At 39.3% G+C, this 27,599-nt stretch overlaps 1 protein-coding gene across 1 annotated transcript in view; it reads left to right on the forward strand.

Annotated features, from left to right (window-relative positions):
• The window catches only part of clybl (citrate lyase beta like), a 108,004-nt gene extending 80,707 nt beyond the window's left edge, over window positions 1–27,297 (forward strand). The window contains exons 3-8 of the mRNA XM_038302443.1: window positions 4,885–5,073; window positions 13,291–13,392; window positions 14,292–14,385; window positions 22,575–22,742; window positions 25,787–25,911; window positions 27,067–27,297. Of these exons, the coding sequence (XP_038158371.1) occupies window positions 4,885–5,073; window positions 13,291–13,392; window positions 14,292–14,385; window positions 22,575–22,742; window positions 25,787–25,911; window positions 27,067–27,162 (774 nt within the window). The 3' untranslated portion in view covers window positions 27,163–27,297. The remainder of the gene's footprint in view (window positions 1–4,884; window positions 5,074–13,290; window positions 13,393–14,291; window positions 14,386–22,574; window positions 22,743–25,786; window positions 25,912–27,066) is intronic.
• The last annotated feature ends 302 nt before the right edge of the window (window positions 27,298–27,599 follow it).

The raw sequence follows: 27,599 nt of genomic DNA on the forward strand, positions 1-27,599 counted from the left end.
GAAAAAAATATTCATGAAGGCTCCCTTTTTATAGGGGCATCTTGCATTACTACTGTCTATTTGATCCGCGATTGATATAAACCCTGTTTATTGATCTCATCTGGCTCTTTGTTTATCTTCTTTGGTTAAGGATCTCTGTGACTTAAAGGGCACAAAGACGTCTGTAGTTCTCACAGATCAGTTTTCCCCTTTTACCCAGAAGAGTAGAGGAACAGACAGAATTTTATCCACCAAATAACAGGTTTATGATTAGTGATTTAAGGGCTTCATAAATCGCCCCATCCGTTTTAAGTTACCTCTATACAGTTGCAGGTCTGTCTTGACTTATGAGGCTGGACAGAGACAGAGAAAGAGAAAGAACAACTTGTGTAAAAGTCAAAGATCACAGCTTACTCATCATATGGTGTGACAATCCCTCTCGTCTAGTTTAGAAAGGTAAAAGGGAGGAATAGATGACACAGAACATTTTAGCCCCTTTTCGACCCCCGTTAAATCTGGGTAAATCTTTGATATGTATTTTGTTACTGTTGTTTATTGATACTGGAGGGGTGTTCACAATATCAAATATAGCTCTGCATTCCAGCAGATCAGAGCATAGAATATCCAGTGCTGTGATTTAAAACAGCTTTCCAAAAGCTAAGATAATAATAAACTCAAGTTTGCTCTCATTTCTTAAGTTTTTACAAAAAGCTGTGAACTATAGGCTTTCCATGTTCTTTCTTTCCTTCATTTCTTTCCATGTCAGCTCTTGTATCACTTAACTATTCGGTCCACCAATGTAATGTAATGTTAAGATATTTTTTACTGATGCAAAGCAATAGACAAACATCATTGGTCTCTTTGAATAGTTTAGTTCTCAATGAAGAAACCCAAAATTGCCCACACAGTCCTGGGTTACATGCTTACTAAGAAGCTGTATGGAGCTCTATTCATTTTCATGCCGTTCTATGACCCAATCACAATCTTCACCGGTACATACCTAACCCTAACTGTATATATAGATAAATACATTTCATATATATATATATATATATATATATATATATATATATATATATATATATATATATATATATATATATATATATATATATATATATATATATATGTGTGTGTGTGTATGCTCATATTAGAAGCAAGAATCAGTTTTACTACCATATATATACTTTACTACTATATTTATATATATATATATTTGTGTGTGTGTATATAAAAGTAGTAAAACTGATTCTTGCTTCTAATATAAGCTGACAACTTGTAAGCCACTGTTTCCTCATACCGCTTAACTCAGACCACATTGTTCCCACAGAAGCGCTTTCCTCTCCCTTAGCTTGACTTATTCTCTCCACTGCATAATATTTTCTTCTCCATTCCTGCAGTTGTAGCATCTGGTTTGAGTAAAGCTGCTTGCCCCACTTGGTTGAAGATAGAAATTGGCTGCATAGTCTTTCTTTCATAAAACAAAAGAAAAAAAAATTAAAAATACATAGTAAAGTGTAGGTAGGGCTGGATAATATGACCAAAACTTATATCTTTATTTAAGATTATATGACTATATGATTTCATTTTGATATTGACTTTTGGTCTTCACTTATATATCACTTTATCAAGTCAGGAGACCTGAGTAAACTGCTGTACACTACATTTAGACATTCACAAATTCAGTCACACACTAACGGTGGCAAGCTACATTGTAGCCACATCTGCCCCGGGGCTTACTGACAGAAGGGAGGTCACTGAAATACACAGGCACCATTTGACCATCATCAGTAGGCAATGCAGCTAATGTGTCTTGCCCAAGGACACGATGACATTGGAAGCCGGAGCTGCAGCTTGAACCAACAATCGTGCGGTTCAAGAGCAAACTCTGCCCCAATGTACAAAAATTATAGCCTAAGAAAGACTGCCAAGATTAGCCACTACAAAATATCTTATAAGAATGTCAAACGTCATTTTGTACACAATCTGTGTGTACAAAAAGACGTTTGTACATTGTTATGACAGCTATACAATATACAGCTTTCATATAAAAAGCTATACAATATACATTTCCATTTATTAAAGCATATGGCAATTATTTTGCCATGTTTATAAAACTCCTCCAAAATACCATTTTAGAAATAATTGCTTAAAAAAACATAAAGCCACCTAAAACCAGGAACAGCAGTGAGAAATGGTGTATTCATAGAGTGTTATGTGTATAAAAATATTTCAAATGTGTTTAAAAGTCATATAACCTATATTGGATTCAGTTTCTATCATGATATATACATTAAAATCTAAATATTGTGCATCTCTAAGTATATGTGATTGTTCAGAAATGATGTCCTGTGTTTTACCTATTTTCTTTAAAAATAGGGGTTTATGCATTTTAAACTTCTATAAGATTCAGAGTCAAGATGTTTTTATAGTTTAAGGTTCTTACGAAAGTTCATGCACAATTAGCTTGCCGACCAGGGTTCAAATCCGACGTGGTCATTTGCCGCATGTCTCTCCCCCTCTCCTGTTCCCCCTTTCCCTTAAAAACAAAAGTATACATATGAAACATAAGAAAAAGGTTAACAGTCAATGAATGATACATTTTTCTGGAAGAAAGTTAGACAAGGTATCGGCTTCTTTGTGAAATGGATATTATTGTGCTTTTTTAAAAATAAATTAGGCTCTTCCATCCATAAAGGACCCTCACCATGGACCGTTCTCCTTGCTGCCCTCTGAAAAAAGTGGCTTTGCAGCATTCGATGCAGGGCCAGCAGATTCCGAAACAGCTTCTTCCCCACCGTCATCAGACAGCTGAACTATTGAGAAAACTCGAAATCATGTCACAGACTCTGCATCATAATGGCAACAACGAACCAAAACACTGCATAATTGGACCATGTATATTTAATGCTCCGAGCTTCCATATCAATGTGTTTTTTGCACCATGTTTTTTCTCCCACACTGTTTACATTTGATCACTGCTGCACTTTTAAGAAATGGAAATGTCATGAAAGCTGTACGAAACGAAATTACAGTTGACAGGACCCTGACACAGCTGTTATGGCACTCGTGTTTATGTATGTTTACTTTCAACCTGAACTTTCTTTTTGTACTTTTGTATGATAGCTTAAAATCTACTTATCTTAAAAAATGTGTTTTCAATAGACATTGAAATCCTTTTTCTTTTTACCATTTCAATGCTAAAAGTGTCTATTTGGGGCCTGTATTTACATAGCACTTTTGTGAGGTACTATACTCTAGACCAGGCATCCCCAACCTCGGTCCTCAAGGCCCGCTGTCCTGCAGGTTTTAGAGGTTTCCTTGCTCCAGCACAGCTGATTTTAATTGAAAGCTGATTAACAGGCTTTTGGTCTACTGCAATTATCATAACCAGCTGTGCTGAAGCAGAGAAACCTCTAAAACCTGTAGGACAGGGGGCCTTGAGGACCGAGTTTGGGGATGCCTGCTCTAGACCAAAACACACATTCACGCACTGACTCAAACACCGATGTTGGGAACATAGTAGCCACAGCTGCTCTGGAAGAAGCCAGGCAGCCATACACAGGTGCCACCAGGTCCTCTGACCACCATCAGTAAGCAATGCGGATGAAGTCTCATGCCCATAGACACAATGACATTGAAAGCCTGAACCACAACTCTCATGGTTGCAGGCAAAGTCTGCATCCAATACTACTGGCGCCACATATAAAGAATTTTTTTGAATTTTCACAATGAGAACACAATTAAGAAATTTTTAATGCCTGCTCTTAATCTTGCATAAAGGAGTCAGTTGCATAATGAATGAAGTCTGTTGAAGGTACATTTCACTAGAATTTGTGGTTTTGTGCTATTATTGAATTACAGCTAACAAGATAGTTGCAAAACGTTTAGGTTCCTTAAATTTATATTTTGATAGATTTTAGATGGGGTGACAACACTTGTAGCTAGTATACATGGATCTGTGTGCTAACTGCAACACTCTGTGCTCTTCAGTGTGGCAGCCTACCTTCATTTAGCACTGCTACTGCCACCTAAATTATTCAATTTGGAAAGTTAGTGTTAGTGTCCCTCTGCAAATTGGTAATTGCTTTTTCTTTTTTACATTGTAATTATACTGCAGATGCAATAAATTGTCCGTACTGCATTTACATTTTTTTTTCACTGCAATTTTGTATGAACAAAACCACAAACTGCAAAGCCTGAATTACTTTATTCAATTAAAACAGATGTTTGCTCATGGGCAATGTTTTAAAATATTGTGGATAAAATTCAAATTATTAACAATTATTGCATTGAAAAGTGATTGTTTTAAATTCAGGGTTCTACAGAATTTATTTCAGCTGAGCCGTTAAGAATAATGACTCTTTTATAACACATTGAAATGGGCAGCCAAAAATATTACTGCTTATTTCCTCAACTCACCCATTATTAAACCTGAAAAACCATTAAAAGGAAAGAAAATTTTTCTTTTCACAGTGGGGGGTTTCAAATGTTTTATCATATTAGTATTATTTATGCCAGATTGCTATATATATATAAACTCTTTGATCGTCGTTTTTTTCTTCATATTGAAATTGTTAGTTTTATGCTTGTGTTTACGCTAATTTACACAGCTACATTTCTATGAAGGACATTTGACTTTGATTACATTCCTTTCGTCTTTTTCAATTATAATTTGATGAATATGAATGATTAGTCTTTGAACGTTAAGTGACTGCTGAAATACATAAATAGTTAATTAAATGACCTTAATTTCACCACGTTTTCCTCCGCAATAATGTAATAACTTCACACAATAAAAATAATTGAGCAAGTTCTGTATTAATTTCAACCTTCAAAAAAGTTAAGAGGTTCCTGAAATAATCATGGTTTAATTTATGTGTGTTTCATGTCTCTGTTTGCCAGGTTGAAGCCAGAGAGACCATAGCTCGGATGTTGGGAGAGCTGGATTTGGGCCGGACTGAGAAGTGTGTAAGGGTGAACTCCGTTTCTAGTGGCCTAGCTGAGGCCGACCTGCAGGTTGTCCTGCAAGCAGAGGTTCTTCCTCCTGCCATTATGCTGCCCAAAGTAGAGGACATTCAGGAAGTCAAATGGGTGAGTTACAACTCAAGTACCGTGAAGAATCTCTGTCTAAGACGGATGCATTTTAAGGAGTTCAAATTCAGGATTTAAGATAAAATATTCTGTTGCTTTTCTCTTTCTTTGTAAATAGTCAAAATATTCTTTTCCATGACTACCTGTGGCTGTGGCTTTATTTTAAGAAAGGATAACACATATCTTCAGGTCGAGCTCATTATCCTGATAGCCTTTTCAACAACACAATGAGAGTTTCTCCAGCTGTTCAACACTCTACATGGCACACTGCTGTGAGAGATTTCATGTTTTGGCTACAAACCAACTTAATACAACTTATCAACATTCAGCCCTTTAATTCAAGATGAACTGAAATACTGTGACTTGCGAAGGTATTCAGCCCCCTTTTACTTTTCTACCAGTTGTCACATTTCAGGTTTCAAACATAAAGATATAACATATAATTTTTTTGTGAGGGATCAACAAGTGGGGCACAATCATGAAAAGGCACAAAATCTATTGGATATTTTAAACTTTTAAATAAAAAAAGTGTGGCGTGCAAAGTTAAACAGCCCCTTTACTTTCAGTGCAGCAGGCCCTCTCCAGCAATACTTTGAGGATCACTGAATGATCCAATGGATGCGTTCGATTTCAGAGGTTGGATCCTCCAAGGACCTGGTCTAAATGGACTGGGGCCCTTGAGATCTGTAAAAATAAGGAGGCTTAAAGAGTTTTGGCTATGGATTCAAACAGGTCCAGCTTTCTCCAGCTTTCACCGCCCGTACGCTCTGTCGCCTAGCAACCGTGAGAGCTCACACACAAAGCAGGCTAAGAATGGATACCGAACTTCTCATTAATGTTCTCTTTGGCTCCATTTACCTTCTGAGCACCGCGCAGCCAGCTGGCTTTGACTTGCAATGAATCGTGGGATAACCAAGGCTACGTAGGATACACCAGACCCATACTTCAAAACAGGCAAAAAGAAGACTGCATTCATCGGCCAAATAATGAGGGGTCTTCCAATCCAAACAGGCCTTGGCGTGGCGCTATGACGTAATCGGCTGAAGAATCTGGCCTTCACAGGACGCAGCTGCTGAATTCAAACTCAACATCTGCTGACCTAAATGACTGATGATGATAAATAAAATCTACCTGTGTGTAATCAAGTCTCTGTATATGTACCTGCTCTATAATTGTCTCAGAGATCTCTTTAAAGGCACACCGTGTAAATTTGAGCCACCAGGGGCCAAGCTGCTAGAGCTGTAACTATACATCTAGTGATCCTTGAAGCAACAAACGCTGCAGCGCTGTTGTAAAGGTCAACAAACAGTCAGCCGGCCAGCTGACTGTTGACTTTTACGACAGCGCAGAGGACCAGTAGCAGAGCTTCGCCATCTCAGTTAGCTTTTGTTTGTAGCCTGCTAGCTTTCTCTTCCCATATTTTGCATCTACTAAACATCAAAAATAATATAGATATATGACAGTATACTAGGAGAAAACTCTGCACTGGCCGGACCTTGCGGCTCGGAGGGCAGCGGGGTAGCTCGGGTTAATAAGTAGTGAGTAAGTAAGTAATGTTTATATATATATAGCACCTTTCACAGACATAGAGATCACAAAGTACTTCACAAAAATTTCAATGCAAATAAAAATAAATTTACAGTCACTAAAGACATGGTCATAAAACAACCCTAAATCTTGTTGGAATTAAAAATCTTTCTTAAACAAATAGGTTTTAAGTTTGCTCTTAAAAACATCAACAGAATCAAGTAAGCGCAAGGAAAGCTGAAGATCATTTCAGAGCGCCTGAAAGGAGCGATCTCCCCTGGGCCTCTAAAAAGTGTGAGGGACCATTAACAGGTTCAGGTCCTGATACCTCAGCCTTTGAAAGGGGGTATAAGGACACAAGTGTCTTATGTAGGAGGGATCCTGACTGTGTAAGGCTCTGAAGGTAATGACCAGGATTTTAAACTGGAACTGGAGAGAGACTGGGAGCCAATGAAGAGTTTTTAGAATCGGCGTAAAAGGAGTGCTTCTGTTTGTACGAGTCAGTAACCTCGCCGCAGAGTTTTGAACCTGCTGAAGACGAGACAACTCCTTTTTGTATAGACATGAGAATAGACTGTTACAGTAGTCTAAATGGTAAGAAACAAAGGTGTGGATAATCATTTCAAGATCATCTCTGGACACAATTGTTATAAGTTTAGAGATTTTCCTCAGTTGTTACAAAAAATTCCTTGTCAGCAGCTGTGAGTGGTGCTCTAATGACAATGCTTTGTCAAAGATAGTGCCTAGTTTTCTAAAGCCCTGTTTACACTACCCTCTGAAAACCGATCGGTGCCAAATTTTGATCAGTTAACAGTGCCAAGCTTGGTTCCTTAAGACCATTTACACACCACGCTAGCATGGCACTTCACCTCCTAGTGACTATCCACGGTACTACTGCTCTCTAGAGGTAAACAAGCAAATCAACATGGCGGCACCCGTAACATGCAGGAATTTTGCTTAGAGTCAGGCGAAGAAGGCTGCCTTTGGTAAATCTACTTGACAGAGTCGGCTTTGGGGAAGTAAACTAGACAGACATTGAGGTTCATCACACTGTTAAGCAGAATCATCACTGGAAATCATGTGGCACGGTAGGGAAGCTAGTATTTTTATGAATGTCTGAAATTTCATGATTAGGGCGGCTGAATGTAAGTAGAAGACGTGGTCTGCTCATGCGCTCTTTGTTATCTGAGAGCAGAGCAAGAACTGAACCGCGCCGAGCCCTACTGATGAACTAGTACCAGCTTAGCACAGTTCGGTTGTGTCAGGCACAGTCCGGTTAAGTTATGAGTGCCATGTACACTCAACAGTTATCTTGGTTACCGTGCTCGAACTGATCTCTGCACGGTTTCAAAACGGTAGTGCAAATGGGGCTCATGGCCTTGTTTAGCAAACAAACTCAAGCCTCCCAGATAGTGGGGGATACCTGGAATACCGTCATCAGGGGCATTCACGACCACCTGTTTTACCTGAGCTTGGTTGCAGTGAATTTGCATCAAGCCATTGTTTAACTTACGCAAGACATTCAGAAGAGAGCTGAACTTCTGGATCTCTGAGGATTTAAGAGAGCAGTAAAGCTGAATATCATAAGCTTTGGCTTGTAATCTGCTAGCTTTCTCTGCCCGCATTTTGCTTCTACTACGCATAGAAAAATAACAACAAAGACAGATGACTGTATACTAGGAGTGAAGTATTAACTTACCAGTCTAATAATAAAGTTGAGAAAAGAGAATTGAAAAAACATTGTTGGCACAATCCCTGTCATGTTTTCTCTTTTAAGGTTCAAAGTTCTTCTTTCCCTCAGCCATGGCCAATAGTTGAGTTGAGTCGACTGATCAGAGATGAAGTCAAGAGGCCCATGATCACTCTGAATAAACTGCAGAGATTTACAACTGAGGTGGTAATCCATAGGACAACAGTCGTATACTGGACAAATCATGCCTGTATGGGAAGAAAGCCATTTCTTAAAGATATCCATAAAAAGTCTTGTTTAAAGTTTGCCACAAGCCACCTGGGAGACACAGCAAACATGTGGAAGAAGGAGCTCTTGTCACATGAAACCAAAATTTAACTTCTTGTTAACAATGCAAAATGTTATGTTTGGCATAAAAGCAACAGTAATGGGAAATTGATGGGGAAATTGATGCAGTCAAATACAGGACCATTCTGGAAGAAAACCTGTTGGAGTCTGCAAAAGGCCTGAGACTGGGACGGAGATTTATCTTCCAACAAGACAATGATCCAAAATGTAAAGCAAAATCTACAATGGAATGGTTCATAAATAAACTTATCCAGAAGTTAGAATGACCAAGTCAAAGTCCAGACCTGAATCCAGTCGAGAATCTGAGGAAAGAACTGCTGTTCACAAACGCTCTCCATCCATCTTCACTGAGTTAAACTAAATTAAACACTAAATGAATGAATTCAGATTAAAAGTTTGTATTTTATTAAGAAAAGGTGTGATCCATATTTTTTACTTAAAAGATTCTCTTTTTTTAGATATATCTGTAACGTTTGTTAATAGTTATGCATAGTACCTTACCTAACCTTTGATGCAGGTTACTGTTGTTTCTTTGCAACAAACTAAATCGTCACATTTCTGGACATTTTATCTCTCCTCAGTACCTGTGCATTCGTAAAGAGTCGTTTTGTTTTGTGGTGACCATGTGGGTTTTAATAAAAGGGTGCTGTACAGCTGCCAATTTCTCAAAGGTCAGGAGACAGGGACGTCATTAATGCAGAGCTGTTTTGATCAGCACCATATGCCTATATTCACTTACCAGAAAAGTATAACAGTAGATATTATTTTCTTCATTTTTTTGTAATGATGGTGAAAAGATAATACATGTGAGCTTGTATTATTTTTCGCTTAGATTTTTACTGGCAAAATATCTGTTTAGCTTTTTCTAAGCGCTTAATGTAGCTGTTTAAAAGCTTCAGTTAAATCGGATGTGAAAGGCATGTGTCTGGTTTGGCTTCGAAACCATAGCGCACTCATGTACACACTAAAGCACACACACACTATGTGTAATATGTACGCATACATGGTCTAGCGGCAGGCGGAGGAAGTTTTTAACTAGTGGTTTTAATTAGAACACGTCTATTTCCTGCTGCCCCTGCTTTCTTCCCAGTATAATTGCTGACAGGTGTTCGCTTATTCACTGCGCCAGCTTTTCATCCTGTACTACTTTTATTCTCTGAAAAGAGACACTTTTGTCATTCATTTTCCTTTAAAATTGTTATTATTATTGCAAGCTCGAAAAAAAAAACATTGTTGGCAAATTAAAAGCCGTATGACGCAGATAATTGTCTGCCTTTTTTTTTTCCTTTTGTGCCACTAATGCGCTTAATTGTACGTTTATTCAAGTCAGCCTGTTGTTTAGTCTGTTCTCCTCAGGAGAACTGGCTGCAAGCTTACTGCGCTTCTGTTTTGATTTATTTGTGAGTTTCTGCACCAGCAGGTGTATGCACGCTCCAGAGACTAACACAAGTTCTGCTCTGGCCTTTGAGTCTGTCATGCATGCTCATCCGATCTCACCTTGGTCCCTCACAGCTCTTTCCGTCTGTGCCTTGCCCAGACTTTTCCCTGTGTGTGTTTGCATTGTAAGCATGTCTGATTCTCTCCGCTCTTGTTAGGCCAGGCAGTAAATCCCTCACTTGTTTATTTTTCACCCTTTTTTTTAATGGATATTGGCACAGGAACCTTCAGCCTGATTTGTCGCTAAAAGATGGACTTGCTTGTTTCTCTTTGTGCCAAACTCTTTTGCTTGGCCTTTCTGCTCTCCTCCAGCCCCTTGTGTGACTGACAGGCCTTATTGGGCTGTAACAGGCGTAAACCCCCCTTCACACACGCACTCTTTTGTTCGAGGACAATTCTCACACAGATTCGGAGCCGTGCGCATTCTTTGCCCACCATACTATTTGGTGTGCACTGGGGACCAAAAGAATCGCACCCTGTCCCGCTCCTCCTCCTCCTCCTCTACTCCTCCTCTCGTCCCCTCCCCTCATCCCTTTTCTCCGCTTCCCCTCTGTGAAATGAACACTTCAGCAGGCCGGAAACATTTAATCTGGCCCCCTTTTGAAGAAAATTAATTGAAACTTGTCCCACTATAGCCTTCATTCTCGAGCCCCGTCTCTCCCTCCTTCTCTTTTCATGATTGCGAGTTGAAAATTGTCCGAGGGCTTGTTTGTATCAAGGCTCTGAATGGCAAGAAGAGGTGTTATTTGTTCTCTTCATCAATTCTTTTATTTTATTCAATTCAGCGAATAGCACCTTAAAGGGTCTTAGTTTTGATAGCCATTGACAGTTAATGGTTGCCGTCCGTGTCAGAGTGAGAATAAGCAGGCGCTATTGCACCTCTTATGGTGGTAAATCGACACTTTAGGTATATAATAGCTGAAGAGGAGATTCTTGAAGAACAGAAACGTCTAGTCATTGAAGAGCTGGCTTTTTTTGTTGAGTGGAGCCATCGCCTGTTTTCTGCAGTAGGATCTAAACCACCAGCTTGACCAGCCGTGATGTATGTTAGATTTCCCAACATCTATCTGGTCTGCTCTGTCACAAAAAAATGGGTTTATCTACACCCTCTTTTCACACTCCGACTCAGCCCCCCCAACACCCCTTCCTGTGTTGGCAAGGGAGGGGGGCATATTATGCTAAAACCCCCAGCGTTAGTTTTTATGTTGCCATAGAAGCCTTGCTCCCACAGGGTTGTGACCTCAGATGATTACAGTACAAAGCCCATTGGGTCTTGAAAACCTCTTTGAAGATGAAAAGTCTTTGATGGTTTGTATTTATGCAAATCTCCTCGATATGATTTATCCAACTGAGATTGAATGGAGAGATGATTAAAATTGCCCCTATTTTTTTTTTCTTTTTTCAAATCCCTTCAGTGGAGGTCCACTCTTTCAGTTTTCCGAACGAGTGTGGAGAGTGGTGAGTGTGAGGGCTATTGTGTTCCCCTGTTTGGACAAATATTCATAGTCTACCTGAGGTTATTTATAATGACTATTTTTAATTTCTATTGTCTTGCAGAAAGAGCAGAAGGAGAGGAAGGAACTCAGAGGTAGACATTTCTTCTCTGAGCTTTTAGTCTCTCTTCTTTCTGTCTTTTTTTTTTTTTTTTTGTCTGGCTTTGAAAGGAAATATCTGGCGGAGGGGGCTTTTGTGTGTTTCCAGATGATAGATTTAGGAATTTGGGCAACCCCACTGGCAGTCCAGGGCTAGCTGTGAACTGGTCTGTTGGAAAAAATCGGAATGCTTTGGTCTTCAAAGAATTAAACTTGGGTTTTAAAGCCCTACTTAGGTGAGCTTGCATATTAGCAGGAGTCGTGCAGAATAAAGGCCTCAGCAAAGTGTCACATCACTCTCTGATTGTTGCTGCACTCTCTCCTCTTCCCCACGAAGGAGGTTTGCAAAAACAGCATAATGCAGTGGTAAAAACACGCTCAAAGACGTCCCAAATCTTGTTTCTTCTTCCTTCTTCTGCACTTTGTTTCTTCTGCATGTGTCGGTGTGTGCGTGGGTGCATTTACATGTCTGCATGCTCTCAAGGGAGCACGAGCTGTAGGTTTGGAGAACCTCTGAAAGAAGGTAGAGCAGAATACTTCAGTCGAAGAGGGGAACCCTGGTGTTAATGTAAAATATTTTCTTTCTTCGCTTTTGTTGCTGCTCTCCTTTGCGTGCTCTCTGCGCCCTGTGAATCCTCACAGATGTATGTCTGAATAAGGGCTGAAACTGGAATGGCACAGGTTAGAAGTGTCGAGATTTCCATCGAAGAGGAATTTTGACATTTTAAGACTTTTTTTTACTCTACTCCATCATTCTTATCCTCAAAGGCATTTTGAAAAGCAGTTTTTGTGACCCTATGTTGTTGTTACTGCAAAACCTTACATCCAGTTTAAACTAGCAGATTTTGTACATACAAAGGTGTGCATTTATTAAAATGTTTTTTTTCATTCTTAAAAATAAAATCAGAAGTGTGCCATGGGTTAGTGTCAACCCCCTTTCATCTGATACCTCAAAATAAAATCCACTGCGATATTTATTAGGTTGTTTTTGCTGTTCATGTAGTTCAGAATCAGCCCCCTTTACTCTGCTGCTCCAAAATGGATGTAATCTAGTGCCCAAATTTCATAGTTAGTTTTTGTTGTTTTTAGGATGGGTCTTCAGCCCCCTCTTCCCTACATCTTACTAAATTTCAGTGCTTAGTTCTTAACTTGATTTTGCTGTTTGTATATTTTTACTCAATCCAGTAGTATACATTACCCTGAGATAAACTTTAGTGCCAATCTTCTCCACTTTTGCTGTTTCTTTAATTCATCTACAGCATCTTTATATCACTACAACAAAGTCAAATCCAGTGTTGCTCCTTTGATCCCATTTTCATCATTTATATTCTGCCCCCTTTATTTTTCTACCCCAAGATAAAATCCTTTTACCATCATCTCTTGCTAGTTGTATGACTTGTATGAACTTACACTGAATATGAAAATGAGCGGCAAAAGAAAATAGAGTTAAATGCGGAACTTATTATGTGTTTTCCCATTTATTTGGATTGTTTGATGACGATTGGCTACAGCGCTTCGGGTAAATTAATTGACTCAGATTGCTGAGAGCTTTATTGTCTCGCAGTCAGGTAAACTGTGAGTGTTATTAATGAGCGGAGCCTGATACGTCGCCCATGTGCTCAGTTTGTTGACAGGTTTCAGCACTACTTGAAAGGACGGACACTGACAGAACCCATTCGCCTTGTCACCTTTGTGGAAACCGCTGTGGGCCTGCTCAATTTTAAGGTAAATTACAAGTGAATAAAAGGAAAACTGCAAACGTAAGAGATCTCGCTTTTTGTTTATAGTTGGCTTTAGATTAAAGACTCCGTCAGCATGGAGAGAACTCGCCACATCCAGAATGAGAGGGATCTGAGGCTTTAGTCTCTCTGTTTCTTTCCATCCTAAGATATCCTGACACTGTTTAATTAGTGCAAACTTGATGTCCTCATAGTGAGAAAGATCTTTAGAACATTTCTGCTAGAATCAGTCAGATTTCAGGAATGGTAGAGCATGACCTTCAGCTACTTGGAGGGGAAAAGAGAGCAGATTTGGAGAACAACCAGCTGGCAGTCCTTCTTTTGTTCGCCTGTTCTTCTGTCTAATTCTCTGACTGTGATTGGGTTATGTGTGTTTACGTATGGGTTTTTTTTCTGTGGTTGGGGGTGTATCTTGAGAAACCCTTTCTTTTTTTCACCCAGACTGAACATCAGGTAACTTTCTGTGGCACAGCTAGCGGTAGTATTAATTTGGAGTTGAAATTAAAGACAAGCATGAAAAACATCTTACTGTATGTCACTCTTTGCTCCAGTTCATCTAGGTTGTCGTGGTTTTGTTTGTAACTGTGTCTTAGCTGCTTTTATGCACATGTATCTGCTATGCTTTTGGCCCAGATTTTTTGTTTAGGAAAAACTTGATTCTGGTAATGTACTTAAAGTTCAAGGATTAATATTTTACCGAGACTGCAAATAATCCATATGAGAAACTATTAAATCCTTCCGTTTTTATGTTTTATTTGATTCAACTAAGTAAAAATGCATCTTCAACGGTGGCTTGTTTGTCTCTGTGCCATCATTTCTCAAATCTGTTTCCTCTTTCCAGCCACTTTCTGCCTCTGTTATGCTGATTTATTCATTCTCTCTCAGGCAGTGTGTGAGGAAATCCGTCAGCTCGCTCCCAGAGCCTGGCTCCACCATGACGGTGTGGTGTTTGGCTCCGATGACTTCTGTGCCAGCATAGGTGTCGGTTACACTTCAATTTTGACACTCTAAAATTATTGCCATCTGTGTTTTGCTGTTATTGTTTTCACAGTGCCTTGCAAAAAGCCATTAATGCAGTGTTGTGTTGCAGCAAAATGCCTCTTGGTTTGCATTATGTCCCAGGGCCTTTCTGAATGTTCTCCCTTTGAATATGTTGAGTTATCTCTGGATACTCCCACTTCCTACCCCAGTCCAAAAACAGAACATCTTTAACTCTTTGACACCAAGTGTGTCATATTTGAAACATTTTTGAGGCAGCTACATCATCAGTGTAATCATTTTGTTCTTGAAAACCACAAACCTGTACAGTCAGACACATGCAGTGAAGAGAAAATCTAGACTTAAATGCAGTGAAATGTCTATTGTATCACAAATTACACGAATAATATATCTAATTTAACTTTTCAAAATTGATGGATTTTTTTTTTTTTTTTTTTTAGTCAAAATGTTCAATAGTTGCTCTAAAAGAATTAGAGAATTCTGACAATTATTTTATGGTTTTGGCTCTCCAGCATTAGTTATTGTCAGTGTTGTATAAAGTACTGAAATCTCGGAGTCAAGTAAAAGTATAAGTACCTCTCCAAAATATGACTTTGGTAAAAGTCCAAGTCATTGACTGAAATGTTACTTGAGTAAAAATCTTAAAGTATCTGAAATGGCTTGTACTTAAGTATAAGAATTACTGTAAAAATAGATGTACTCAAGTAATGTAGTGAAAAGTATAAGTAAAAAGTAAGTGCAGTTTGAATTAAATTTTTTTTTACATTTTGGTAAACTTTGAAGGTTAAATTCACTTAAAATAATATACACAACCAAGTGTAGGATAAATTTAGACTGGCTTTGCGAAACAGGTGTATCCTATTGGTGCTGATGAACAAGCCCAGGCAAGACCCCGACTTGTAGTCGTAGGGAGTCAAAACATGCGTTTCTCTTGCTCTCCGCTGTTTTTTTTTTCACTTAGTAACTAAACCAAACATGTGAAAATGTATCGAGTAAAAGTATGCAATTAAGTTTGTAAATGTAATGAGTAAGTGAAAGTTCTCAAAAATGTATGCTCTTGGACAGTATAAGTAACTTTCCAAAATATACTTAATACGTAGTGAAGTATTTTTACTTCGTTTCATCAACTGTTGTGTTTGTCTAAAGATGCACGTTTTATTTTAAAGCCTACAGTGTTTCCTTCCCTTCATCCGTGGCACCAAAACAAGCATGAACGCGCCGCCCAGAGACGTTGATAAAGCATTTTCATCCTCGTTTGGGTTTAATAGCATTTTACCTCTTTGGTAGAACACATGCCCGTTTCCCACAAGGACAGGGACATCCCTCTCCATTTTCAAAAAAAAACCCTGAGGGGGTTTACAGCTGTCTAGCACCCCTTATAAATTTTTTCGATCCCAGCGCTTACCAGCCCTCTTTTTAAGTAATGTAACATATAATACAATTTAAAAATTGTATTTGGGATCCTTTTATAAAATTATGGTTTTATATGTGTTCAACACTGCGCTGTGGATAAAATTTTAAAATTTTGTCACCCGGAAAACCACAAATAAAAGTAAAAACCCCGCATCCGGATTTGGGGACCATCACTACCTTGGGGGCCCCCAATGAGATAAAGGCCACACGACTGCACGCTATGAAGACAGGAAAAAAGAAAAAGGGAAAGGCTGACAGTACACCCGCGAGGATGAGACAGCTATTGATACCTTGTTCCCCCCGGTAAGCCCCTTAAAAAGAGCCCAGATTAAAAAACCGTAGTTGCTTTTTTGGGGTTTTTCAGCTGATGATGCACTTTAGCTAAAAGATGCCTTATTTTTTCCCTAGTGGAGAACCACCCCCACCACTGAGGGGGAGCTTAAACAAAACCGTGACAGAATGTACTTTTGTCAGCGCCGGGGTGCTGAAATCAACCGGGTGTGGGGGAGAAAAAGGACCCTGAAACGTGAGCTTGGCGGCTTCAAGCTTAACCCTACTTTGTGCCATTCTTTTAGTGAAAGGAAATTTAAATTTCATCAAAAATTAAATTCAAAATATTAAAAAAAAAAAATTTAAGAAAATTTGCTGAAATAGAAATCCTTTGTTTGTCTTTGTGTTAGAAAAAAAATGTGTCCTAAAGGGGTTTTTTGAACCTTTCTAATTAGTCTCCCCCCGTGTGGGAGAAAAAAGATTTTTTTACCATCTTCAGAAATGGGTGGGTTAATCTGTATTTTGTTGAAAATATTTATTTAAATTGTTATTAATAAAATTTTAAGGAAAAGATAAAAAGCAAAGACCCAAATAAAAAAAATAAAAAAAATAGTGCAGTGCGTGGGCCCTTCAAGTTTTAAATCCTGTTTGAATCAAGTCTTTCAAAGGAACTATTTAGAAAAATAGTGCATATTGATGCGGGGTTTTTTAAAATTTCCCATAAAACACTGAACGGGTAAAATTTGAGCTTAAAACATTCAGTCAGAGGTATTATGCAGGTTTAAATGCCTGTCTTATTCATTTCTTTTCTTTTTAAAATGATATAACAAAAAACCCAGGTGGTTGTTTTACTTTTTCTGTTTATAACTTGATTTAAAGAAGATACACATGCATAGGGGTTGGGTTAAGTTTTTTTTCCAGCATGAATGAAATATAATGGCGTCCTTCCTATAATTTATTCTATTTTTTTTCTCTCAGTCTTGCACCTCAGCGCATTAATGAGACCCCTAAGCCATGGGTCTCATTGCTGCGATGGGGAGGTTTGCTGTGCACACTGAATGCATGGTGGAAATTTCAGAGGCATGTACACATGTTGGGGGTCTGCTGTTTAAGATTGAGGGAGCATCCGCATCCCGGGGGAAAAAGACTGTGACAGATGTGCCCCTTATTGGAAAATACCAGCAGGTATCAACAAAGTCAGCGGTGAAGTCGCCCACAAGATGGACTTTATTCACCAAAGTGCAGAGGATTTGCTCTGGGCAGAGTCATCGATGACAACTTCCCCTGCCTGGCCCACGGGCCCGGGGCCCGCAGACGCCTGCCCCAAGCCACATTGGGGCTTATCGTCAAAGTTCCCTTTTCTTCAGAACCATGGTCAGTTTTTATTCCCCAGGGAAACCCACTTTCACAACTATCTGCTCCCCTGTCCAGCCAGCTGTGATCCCCAAAACCCCTGCAAGACCGTCTGCGCGACCCAAAGTTTGAAAAAAGTCCAACCCCTGTCCTTCCCCAGCACGTGAGACAGTGAAAGCATTTTCGTGCATATTTTTGCACCGTTTTTTACAATACAATTATAGATTATATTTTGTATTCATGACTATTTCATCGCAGCCTTTAAATTTTACAATTTAAGAAAACATTTGTTTAAAAAAAATTATAAAGAATTGCATAACATTTTTTTTTAAGTGTATATAGTACCCCTAATAATTTGCACTACTTCAAATGTTATTGATATCTGTTATTACTTAATTTGATCTACCTCCAATTTTTATGTTTGTAATTGATGTTTCATAAATACGTATTTTTTATTACTTTGGATTTTTTTTTATACATAGACATTTTTTATAAAAAGCATAGTATTTTGTATTATTACATTGTATTGTTATATTTGCATATTATTGCACGTTGTTATATTATACAATTATAGATTATATTATTGTATATCATGACATATTGCATCGCAGCCTTTATTTATACAATTTAAGTAATGCATATTATTATAAATACTTATATAAGAATTTGCACTAACAGTGTTTAACTGTTAATGTTTACTATAACTACAATTTGTATAATAATAATTTGCAATATCTCCACTTTCCATTTCTCCATTGATGTTTCATTAAGACCGACTTATTAATAGGATTGAACATTTTGTATAAATACATACTATGTTATTGTAAGTAATTGCACTGCATTTTCATCGCGTCCATTTTTTATTTGTAACCATTTACCTACAAGCATTCAAACTGCACTGCTCTGTTCTGCGCTGCACTGTGTTCTCAAGTTTCACTACTTGCAAATAAACACTGAAAAGGATCTGATCGTTTGAGACCTCTTGCTTTTGGGTATGGATGCAAAACACACCTATGGCTAAAAAACAACCCACTTGTTAAATGTTTGCTTAGAGTGTATTGTTGATACAAAGAAATTGTCAATTCCATATTGAGCATCAATCTTTTCTTTAATACAGTAATTCATAAACACCAGAATAAAGTGGTTGACTTTAAGGTGTGGAAGTCCAGTGTAGTATTTCACTTTGACGGTGTCTTCCTTCAGGAAATCTTCATCCATTTTTCTCTGGCCAAGCTCACGTTTCAGGGTCCTGTTCTCCTCCAGCAGCCGGTTGATTTCAGCACGCCGGCGGTGTCTGCTCAGCTCCATCCTCAGCTGGTGCTGGTGTCTCCACTATGGATAAAATAAGGACATCTTTTAGCTAAATGTGCATCATGCAGCTGAAAAAGCCACAAAAGCAACATACGGTGTTGAATCTTCTGGCTCTGTAAGGCTTACCGGGTGGAACAAGGTCATCAATAGCTGTCTCATCCTCGCAGGTGTACTGTCAGTCCTTTGCCGTTTTCTCTTTTCCTGTCTCTCATAGCGTGCAGTCTGTGTGGCCTTTATCTCAGTGTGGCCCGAGTGTAGTGATGGTGCCCAATCCGGATGCGAGGTGTACATTTCATTTGCTGGTTTTCCTGGTGACACAATTTAAAATTATTATCCACAGCAGCAGTGTTGAACACATATAGAACCATAATGTTATCAATGATCCTCAATATACACATTATTAAATTGTATTATATGATTACATTACATTACAAGACGGCTGGTAAGCGCTAGGATCAGCAAAATTTATAAGTGGTGCTATGACAGCTGTCAACCTCAGGGTTTTTTTTTGAAAATGGAGAGGGATGTCCCTGTCCTTGTAGGAACTGGCAGTGTGTTCTACCAAAGAGGATAAAATGCTATATCAACCAACGAGGATGAAAATGCTATATCAACAGTCTCTGGGCGCGCGTTCATGCTTGTATGTGGTGCCACGGATGAAGGAAGGAAACACTGTAGGCTATAAAATAAAACCGTGCATCTTTAACTTACCAGAATGAAAATGCAGGGAACACACTCGCATTGACATCAGGATACTGTGGAAAGTTCTGTTCTCTCGTCTTACAGCCGCGATCCAAGCTAGCCGACGACTCTTTGTTATCTGTGAAACTTGGTCTCCGTGTTTGCGCCTCCAGGCAGGACAGCGGTGGAAAGTTATCCCATTTTGTAGGTTTTTCCCTCGGCGATCATGTGATGCGCTGTTACAGCCCACAATACAGCAACGGTTTACCATGGTTGAAATCAAGTTACGGTGAAATTAAACGAAATAAAACACGGCTGAGAGGGAGAACACAGGCAATAGTCTAAGGAAGCCGTAAAGTGCGCCGTCAACATGGTCACGACGACCAAGCCCTATTGCGAGGTAACGCAAAAGTTTTTGCGAGGGAACGCAAAAGTATTGCGAGGTAACGCAAAAGTATTGTGAGGGAACGCAAAAGAAAAAAAATTCCCCATGTCCCCTAGGGGGCTCCGTAAAAATGTTCAATAGTTGCTCTAAAAGAATTAGAGAATTCTGACAATTATTTTATGGTTTTGGCTCTCCAGCATTAGTTATTGTCAGTGTTGTATAAAGTACTGAAATCTCGGAGTCAAGTAAAAGTATAAGTACCTCTCCAAAATATGACTTTGGTAAAAGTCCAAGTCATTGACTGAAATGTTACTTGAGTAAAAATCTTAAAGTATCTGAAATGGCTTGTACTTAAGTATAAGAATTACTGTAAAAATAGATGTACTCAAGTAATGTAGTGAAAAGTATAAGTAAAAAGTAAGTGCAGTTTGAATTAAATTTTTTTTTACATTTTGGTAAACTTTGAAGGTTAAATTCACTTAAAATAATATACACAACCAAGTGTAGGATAAATTTAGACTGGCTTTGCGAAACAGGTGTATCCTATTGGTGCTGATGAACAAGCCCAGGCAAGACCCGACTTTGTAGTCAGTAGGTGAGGTCAAAACACTTGCGTTTCTCTTGCTCTCTCGCTTGTTTTTTTTTTTTTCACTTAGTAACTAAACCAAACATTGAAAATGTATCGGAGTAAAAGTATGCAATTAAGTTTGTAAATGTAATGAAGTAAAAGTGAAAGTTCTCAAAAAAATGTATGCTCTTGGACAGTATAAAGTACTCCAAAATATACTTAAGTACAGTAGTGAAGTATTTTTACTTCGTTACTATACAACACTGGTTGTTGTCCGTTGGTCTCTCTAAATTACCCATAGCTATTAATAGCCCCATTTACACTACCCTTGAAAAACCGATCCAGGCCCAGACCGGTCCGAGCTTGGATCGGTAACCAGGCCAAGCTCAGTTTTGACGACCGTTCACACGTCACACTTATCTCGGTTATCTCGACTCCTCGCCTCCTAGTGACGATGTGCGGTATTACTGCTAGGATTGAAGGAGGGACTCAAGCAGCTGGTGGCGGTAATGCACCAAACGCTGTTTGTCAACCGCCGTAAAACCCAAGAAGAAGAAGACGAAGGAGGAGGGAATCAAGCAAATCAAAATGGCGGCGCCCGTCACATTCAGAAAGTTATGCTTGATTATTATTGCTGTACTTCCGTGTTTGCGGTGGGTCAGGCGAAGACGGCAACCTTGCGCGGATGTACTTGAATGGAGTGTGAATCGGCATGTTCAGCCAGTCGGCGATGACGCGTTCTGCTCATGCGCTCTTGTTATCAGAGAACCGAGCCAGGAAAAAACCGAGCCGAACCCACCTCGGGAACTGGTCTGCAGTTAGCGCGGTCCGGTTATGTCTATCTCGGTTCAGTTCAGGTTGTTTCCGTTCACACACGACAAGTTATCTCAGTTACTGAGCTCGGACCGGTCTCGGCTCAGTTTTTTAAGGGTAGTGTAAACGGGGTAAATGAAAGCATTCATAGTTGTTTGCCCTGTGTCATTTTTTTACCAACCTCTTACCAAATTAACTAGAATTCCAACTGTTCTTTGATGGCTTTAGAGAACAGTGTTAAAGGATAAGCAACGTGAGACCAAGGAATATGCCAGACATGAGAGGGAAGACACTGAGGAGATTTTTAAGATAGGGTTAGATTTTGATACAAACATCACCTTCCATCTATGCTGAGAAGCAACATGGTAACTGGCTCATGGTAACTGGAGATGAAGACATCCACTATGGATAAAATATGTATACAGGAATGATGTTTGTTGTTCTCTAAAAATATATTTTAAAATGAAAGAGATTTTAAAATAACACTGCTCAAATAAACATGATAGAGTTGTGGTGGCAGTATCTTGCTTTTAGATGCTTTTCTTTGGCAGTTACAGAAAAACTGAATAGAATGGAAGACGGAGTTTAATACAGGGCAATCCTAGAGCACTAAAAGACAGGAGACTGTTCAGCTCCAGTGTCAAGCAGCATTCTGTTAGAAAGGCCTAGTCAAAGTCATGCATCTAAATAAGAGTCTTTGGCATGACTTGAACTTCACAGAAGACGATCCACTTGGTGGGATTAGGCTGAGGCTATTTTGCAAATTAGAAAGGCCAAAAATGAGGATAGATAAACCCTAAAACATCTGCGACTTTTACTCCAGTGAGATATTGACTTAGGAGGCAAAATAATACAATTCGATTCAAAAATACTTTATTATTTCCAAAGGGATTTTAAATGTTGCAGTAACTCCTACATTATTTTTTAAACAGGTGTTGTAGGTGTTAGTAGCTGTAGGCATGAAGGATCTCCTGTAGCTGTCTGTCTTGCACCGGATCTTGAGAATCCTCTTACTGAAGATACTCTATTTTAAAAAATCTTCTGAAGAGGATGATCACTGCTGTCCATAATTTTCATCACTTTATTAAGAATTACAACAGATAAAAATAAATATGTTCCACACCTTTTTAAACTTACAACTTCTGTTTATTTTAATGTGATCACTTTCTGTTCATCCATCACATATTTATCTAAAAAAACAAAATTTTGTTGTAACCAAAAAGAATGTAAACATTTATAAAGAAGGCAGTAGTATATTGTCACTTTCACTGTTAAGTGTTGGATGAGTCTTCATTCAAATAGACTTTATGTGGTAATTTTAGCCCCTCACCACTTTATCTCAGCATTCTTGTATTTGCCTGCTGGCCCTCTTTAGGTGCCACACGGACTAAGGATGCCAGAGAGCTGCTCTATGCTCGGCAGAAGGTGGTTGTTACCACCAAAGCTTTTGGGCTGCAGGCCATCGACCTGGTTTACATCGACTACAAAGATGTAGAAGGACTGAGGCTACAAGCAAGGGAAGGAGCGCTCATGGGCTTCACCGGTAAAGAGACTGTCACCATAATGAATATTATATCAATGTTCACTATTATAACTATACTTGCTTCCCATTGTTAGCATTGATGTTGTTTCAACTGCATGTCCCTATAATCCTGGGGAGAAGATTTAAAAGTTCTCATCTGCAAAAAAAAAAAAAAAAACAACATTTAAGATATTTTGTAATAACAATTTCACCTGAACAAATATTTTAACCTGTTTTACTGTGGAATGATAAGTGTATTTGTTGTCAGCATCAGTTTTTTTAAGACATGGCACTCCACTTTGGGCGACATATGCTTGGGGACTGAAATAAACCAAAAAAAAGTCCAAGTTGCACTCCTAATAGATATATTTTTGCTATGCAGCAACACCTCCACTAGTACCCCCTAAAAGCACTAAGAAAATATAACTATAGTAGCTGGTTAATGAAAGCAGAACTTGATGTCTTATATGAACTACCAATTCATTACCAAGTTAAACGGCTATTTTTAGCTTTTTTAATAAATCACATGCCTCATTTGAAATGCCAAATATAAAAGGATAAGTTGATTGTGTATAAATTTCTTTGTCAAGTATTGAATTTGAGAGAGGGGTACAGAAAAAGGATTGTCTTTTGCTGGATTCATGGAAGAACCTCCAGTAATTGTAATTATTACCTCTATCAAGAGATCAAAAATCAATACATTCTTTTGCATAAAAAATTACCTAAATCTCATTTTCTTTTATTTTTAGAATTATTTGTTTTAGCTGAGCTGTATCAGGCATTAGTTTTCCAGAAAAAAAAGCTTCCAGACAGACATTGAATCAATGACCTGCTCTTCATGGGGCTCTTATGGAGACACAGAAAGTGCCTGTATGTCATGTTATATCAGTGTGTAAGTTGCACTTTTTGCTGTTTCCCACTGAAACTCATCCAGGTGACCTTGTTTGCCATTTCCGCCCCTCCGGTGTGCTGAAGGTTCTTGTGCCTGCGTGTATTCTGTTCTCTATCCTGTTTTTGCATCTTCAGAGCTACACTCAGCACACGATTCCTCAAGCTTAGTCAAGAATAGAATTGAACTGCAGTCAGAAAGATTTGCAGTTGATCTCTTGATGCACGAGGAATTAAAATGGAACAGCTGAGGGGAATCAGCTGGTTGATGAAATAAATGGTTTGATTTGAAAGGGAGCAGAAGCATTTAAAGAGCTGGATTAGTGCTGTACAAGCTGTGGGCTCTCTGTATAATCTTGGTTAGTAGCTATTACTGGCCCATGTGTGCTTAAGCAATAATACTGTGCAGCCAAAAGCTTTACCTGTGCAGTAATTGACCTTGGCACAACCTAAGCTGGGAAGAGCACCCATTAAACACAGAACACTAGTGCCCCGTACCAGGGAGCTTAGTATTGTAAAGGCAAATGTTGATCTAATGTGTATACAAGAAGATATTAAAATAAAACAAAATGTCTGATAGCAGTTTTATTCCTATTGTAGTTAAATGTTGTATAGACTTCCTATTCAGTGTGATCTGAGCTGTGGGTTTGCATTTAAAATGTTCTAGAAATAGCAAAACAATATCTGCTCTTCGGGGCCACATTACACTTCTGTCCCCAGGACCCTGTCCATCATTCGCCTGAGAGCACTTTGCTAAATAGCAATCCTCCAATAAGATGCCAGCCCCACATGGCAGCCTGGGATTGGCTGCATGGCGTGAATGATGCATTTTAGGAGAACCAATGGATTGTAACCAAGGGCACCTGAGTCGCCCAGCCAACCCTGTTGGAACCATCATTTTCTTGTTGTCCTAAACAGCTCTACACACACACACACACACACACACACACACACACACACACACACACACACACACACACACACACACACACACACACACACACACACAGGCTGACTTAAATAAACATTTTCTAAAATTAAAGAAAATTTAAGCCCACCAGGTTTAATATGGAAACATTCTATAGCAACAAGGAAATCGTGTGTTCATAAAAGGGAAGGCACCTTTTTCTTTTATTATTATTTCATTCTGATCATCCGATAAACACAGGTGCAGAAACCTGGTCAGATATCTGTGTAAACTATTCAAGCTGTTTTTGTATCTCTGCTTTAAATAAACCCTCTGTAATTAACAGAGAAAACAAAAAAAAAACTCGGGGAAAAAAAACGATTATTAATATTATCCAGGCTAAAGAGTAATCATTGCCATGTTTTTTTTTTCCCCCAAGGTTAACTAGGGTGAGCAGAGGATTCTCTCCTCCCCCTTTTTTCTCCCCTCTCCTGGGCGACTCTTTTTTTTTTTTTTTTTTTCTAACCCTACTCGCTCGTGCAGCCCGCCTGCACAGCCACCTTGAAGGATTTGTTGCTGGCGACAGAGCTAAGCCCTAAAGTGTCGGGTTCCTGCTGGCTGCTGCTGAGCTGCCGTTCTTCCCAGACATGTTCATAACCCTCAACTTTATCGCTACAAGTTTGATCTGCAAATGTACACGGGATTATGTCTGCAGCCGTCGCCCACATTCAATGGAGAAGATGGCTATGTGGAGGGGGTGGGGGGGGGGGGGGGGGGGGGGGGGGGGGGGGTTCTTCTTTCCTTTCCTCCATCCCCAGTCCCCACACTTTGTGAGGTTTAGAATCTCTGCCACTAAAATTATACAGCAAGTAGGGCAATAAAGAGATTTCCAACAGACCAAATACATTATTTGCATGTGTTATTTGCAAATATTTAGTATCACTCGATTATTTGCAAGCAAGCAGACCTATGTGTTTGCAGTAGTGCACATATTTTGATGACAACTGAATCCGACCTAAGTAACTGAGGGACCACCTGCTGGTAGATCATGTTTATCAAAGTCATATAACTGCATGAATAAGCAGAGAATGGAGATTTGTTAAACCAGGTAGCAGTGGATGCATGAATCGTGGGTATTAAACGTGTTTCTTTTGTATCTCCACCCAAAATCTGTCTTTAAATAAAAATAACGAAATAGTGACATGAACAGCACAATGGAGCCAAACGTATCTGTCTCCAGCTACATGTTCTGATGTGTGTTTCTCTGTAGGTAAGCAGGTTATTCACCCCGGGCAGGTCCAAGCTGTGCAGGAGGAGTTCTCCCCGAGCTCAGAAAGGGTCCAGTGGGCCAAGGAGCTCATCGCTGCTTTCAAGCAACATCAGAAAGAAGGAAAGGTAATGATAAGTGTAGATTTATCAGAATCTTAATACTTTTGATTGTCAAAGGAAATTATTTGTAGGATTAGCAACACTTTATATAATAGCTACATTATCAAACCCCCTAAAACTTTACGTCATTCAGTTTTGATCTGAGCCCTTCCTGCACTTTAAATCATCTACAAAAAAAATATGAGACAGTCATGGTTTGGAAACTAATGATTCACAAACCATTAATCTTATTAAGAACTGCATGTTTGCCCTTTTTTAGAGAGAATTAGCTATTAAATGTTTTAAAAAGTTAATTTGATATATTAGATTTTTGAAAAGAACTAAAATAGGGTTAAAACTACGGTTGAAAAGCTATGGCTGATGCATTTAAAGTTGAGAGCATGCTCTACGAAAACTTATTGCAGGACTAATCAACCAGGCTGTGTTTGTCTGCTTTACCCTAGTAGCCTTTTAGGTATAAATATGAGCTGGAATGCAGGATTATGTCGTACACATTCCTTTGTTTACATAAATAAGCCATTACCATGAGAATGCAGTATCTTTACTTGAGCATATGATACTATAATAGTCTCATACTGGCTCTTACCTGATCGCCATGTTTAAAAACACTCATTATAAGAACAGCTACTTTAAGATATTCCCATCTGCAACTCTTCAACATCCCTCTGCTGTCCGTACGCTGTGATGACACGGCTGTTTCTCTGCTCCGACGCTCACACCGATCCTTTGTGTGCACACCTCCATAGCTCCAAAGACTACATACTGTACGCCCCGGGGTGACTATCAGGACAGTGAGGGGAGGGGAGTTGGGCCAATTAAGTGTACAATATTATTGTCCCTAATTTAGTGCATGGTTGGAGCCTGTGTGCAGAGCTCTGTGGGCTGTCTGCTGAGGTAATACACAATCTGCCCGCCACCTCTCTCTCCCTGCCAGGGCATCGCCCGAAGGGATTCATCTCTTAGCCGTCCCTCAGCCAAGCGCTCCACGTGTGTTTGCATTTTATATTTTCTACTGTTCCTTTGTCTTTCCAGGTTCCTGTCCGGAGGAAAGAAAAAAAAAAAGGCTTTCTATTATTCTGATGTCAAAATATTGACAGAATTTGCAACTGATTTTTTTTATCAAAGGTGCATTTTTAAAGCAATGTTTGTTTTTCTCTCCAGGGCGCATTCACCTTTCGCGGCAGCATGATTGACTTGCCCTCGCTGAAGCAGGCTCAGAATATCCTGACCCTCTCTGCTGCTGTGTCGCAGAAATAACCGGAGGAAACACGGGTCGGAAAAAGGACAGGAAACTAGAAATCACTTCATGAACTTTACAAACCTGGTGCAGGATTACAACGAAAAACATGGCTTGTATTTTTAGTGTAGTAAACATAAATGTAAATACACTGAGTGGCTGTACATGTCTGTTTATATGAGAGTCTTATTTGAATTACTGGTGTGTGTTTTGAACATTTCAAGATCTCACTGTGAGCCTGATCAGTGCTCTGGTGATGAACCCTGTGCAGCTTTCTGGCAGCATGTTCACCGTCATGTCACTCTGCAGCCTGCGTGCCCACACCCTCCATCTCTCCCGAGTCATGATGAATGCTCTACCATCAGCACGCCCAGGCGGGGGGGCCCAAAGGGTAAACAAACAACACCGCTCTGCTGTGGCAGGTCTATTCCTCGGGCCCCGTAGTTACAGCCAGGCC

Source organism: Cyprinodon tularosa, unplaced genomic scaffold (genome assembly GCF_016077235.1).
Source record: "Cyprinodon tularosa strain WSP-4 unplaced genomic scaffold, ASM1607723v1 ctg49, whole genome shotgun sequence".
Classification (NCBI taxonomy): Eukaryota; Metazoa; Chordata; class Actinopteri; order Cyprinodontiformes; family Cyprinodontidae; genus Cyprinodon; species Cyprinodon tularosa.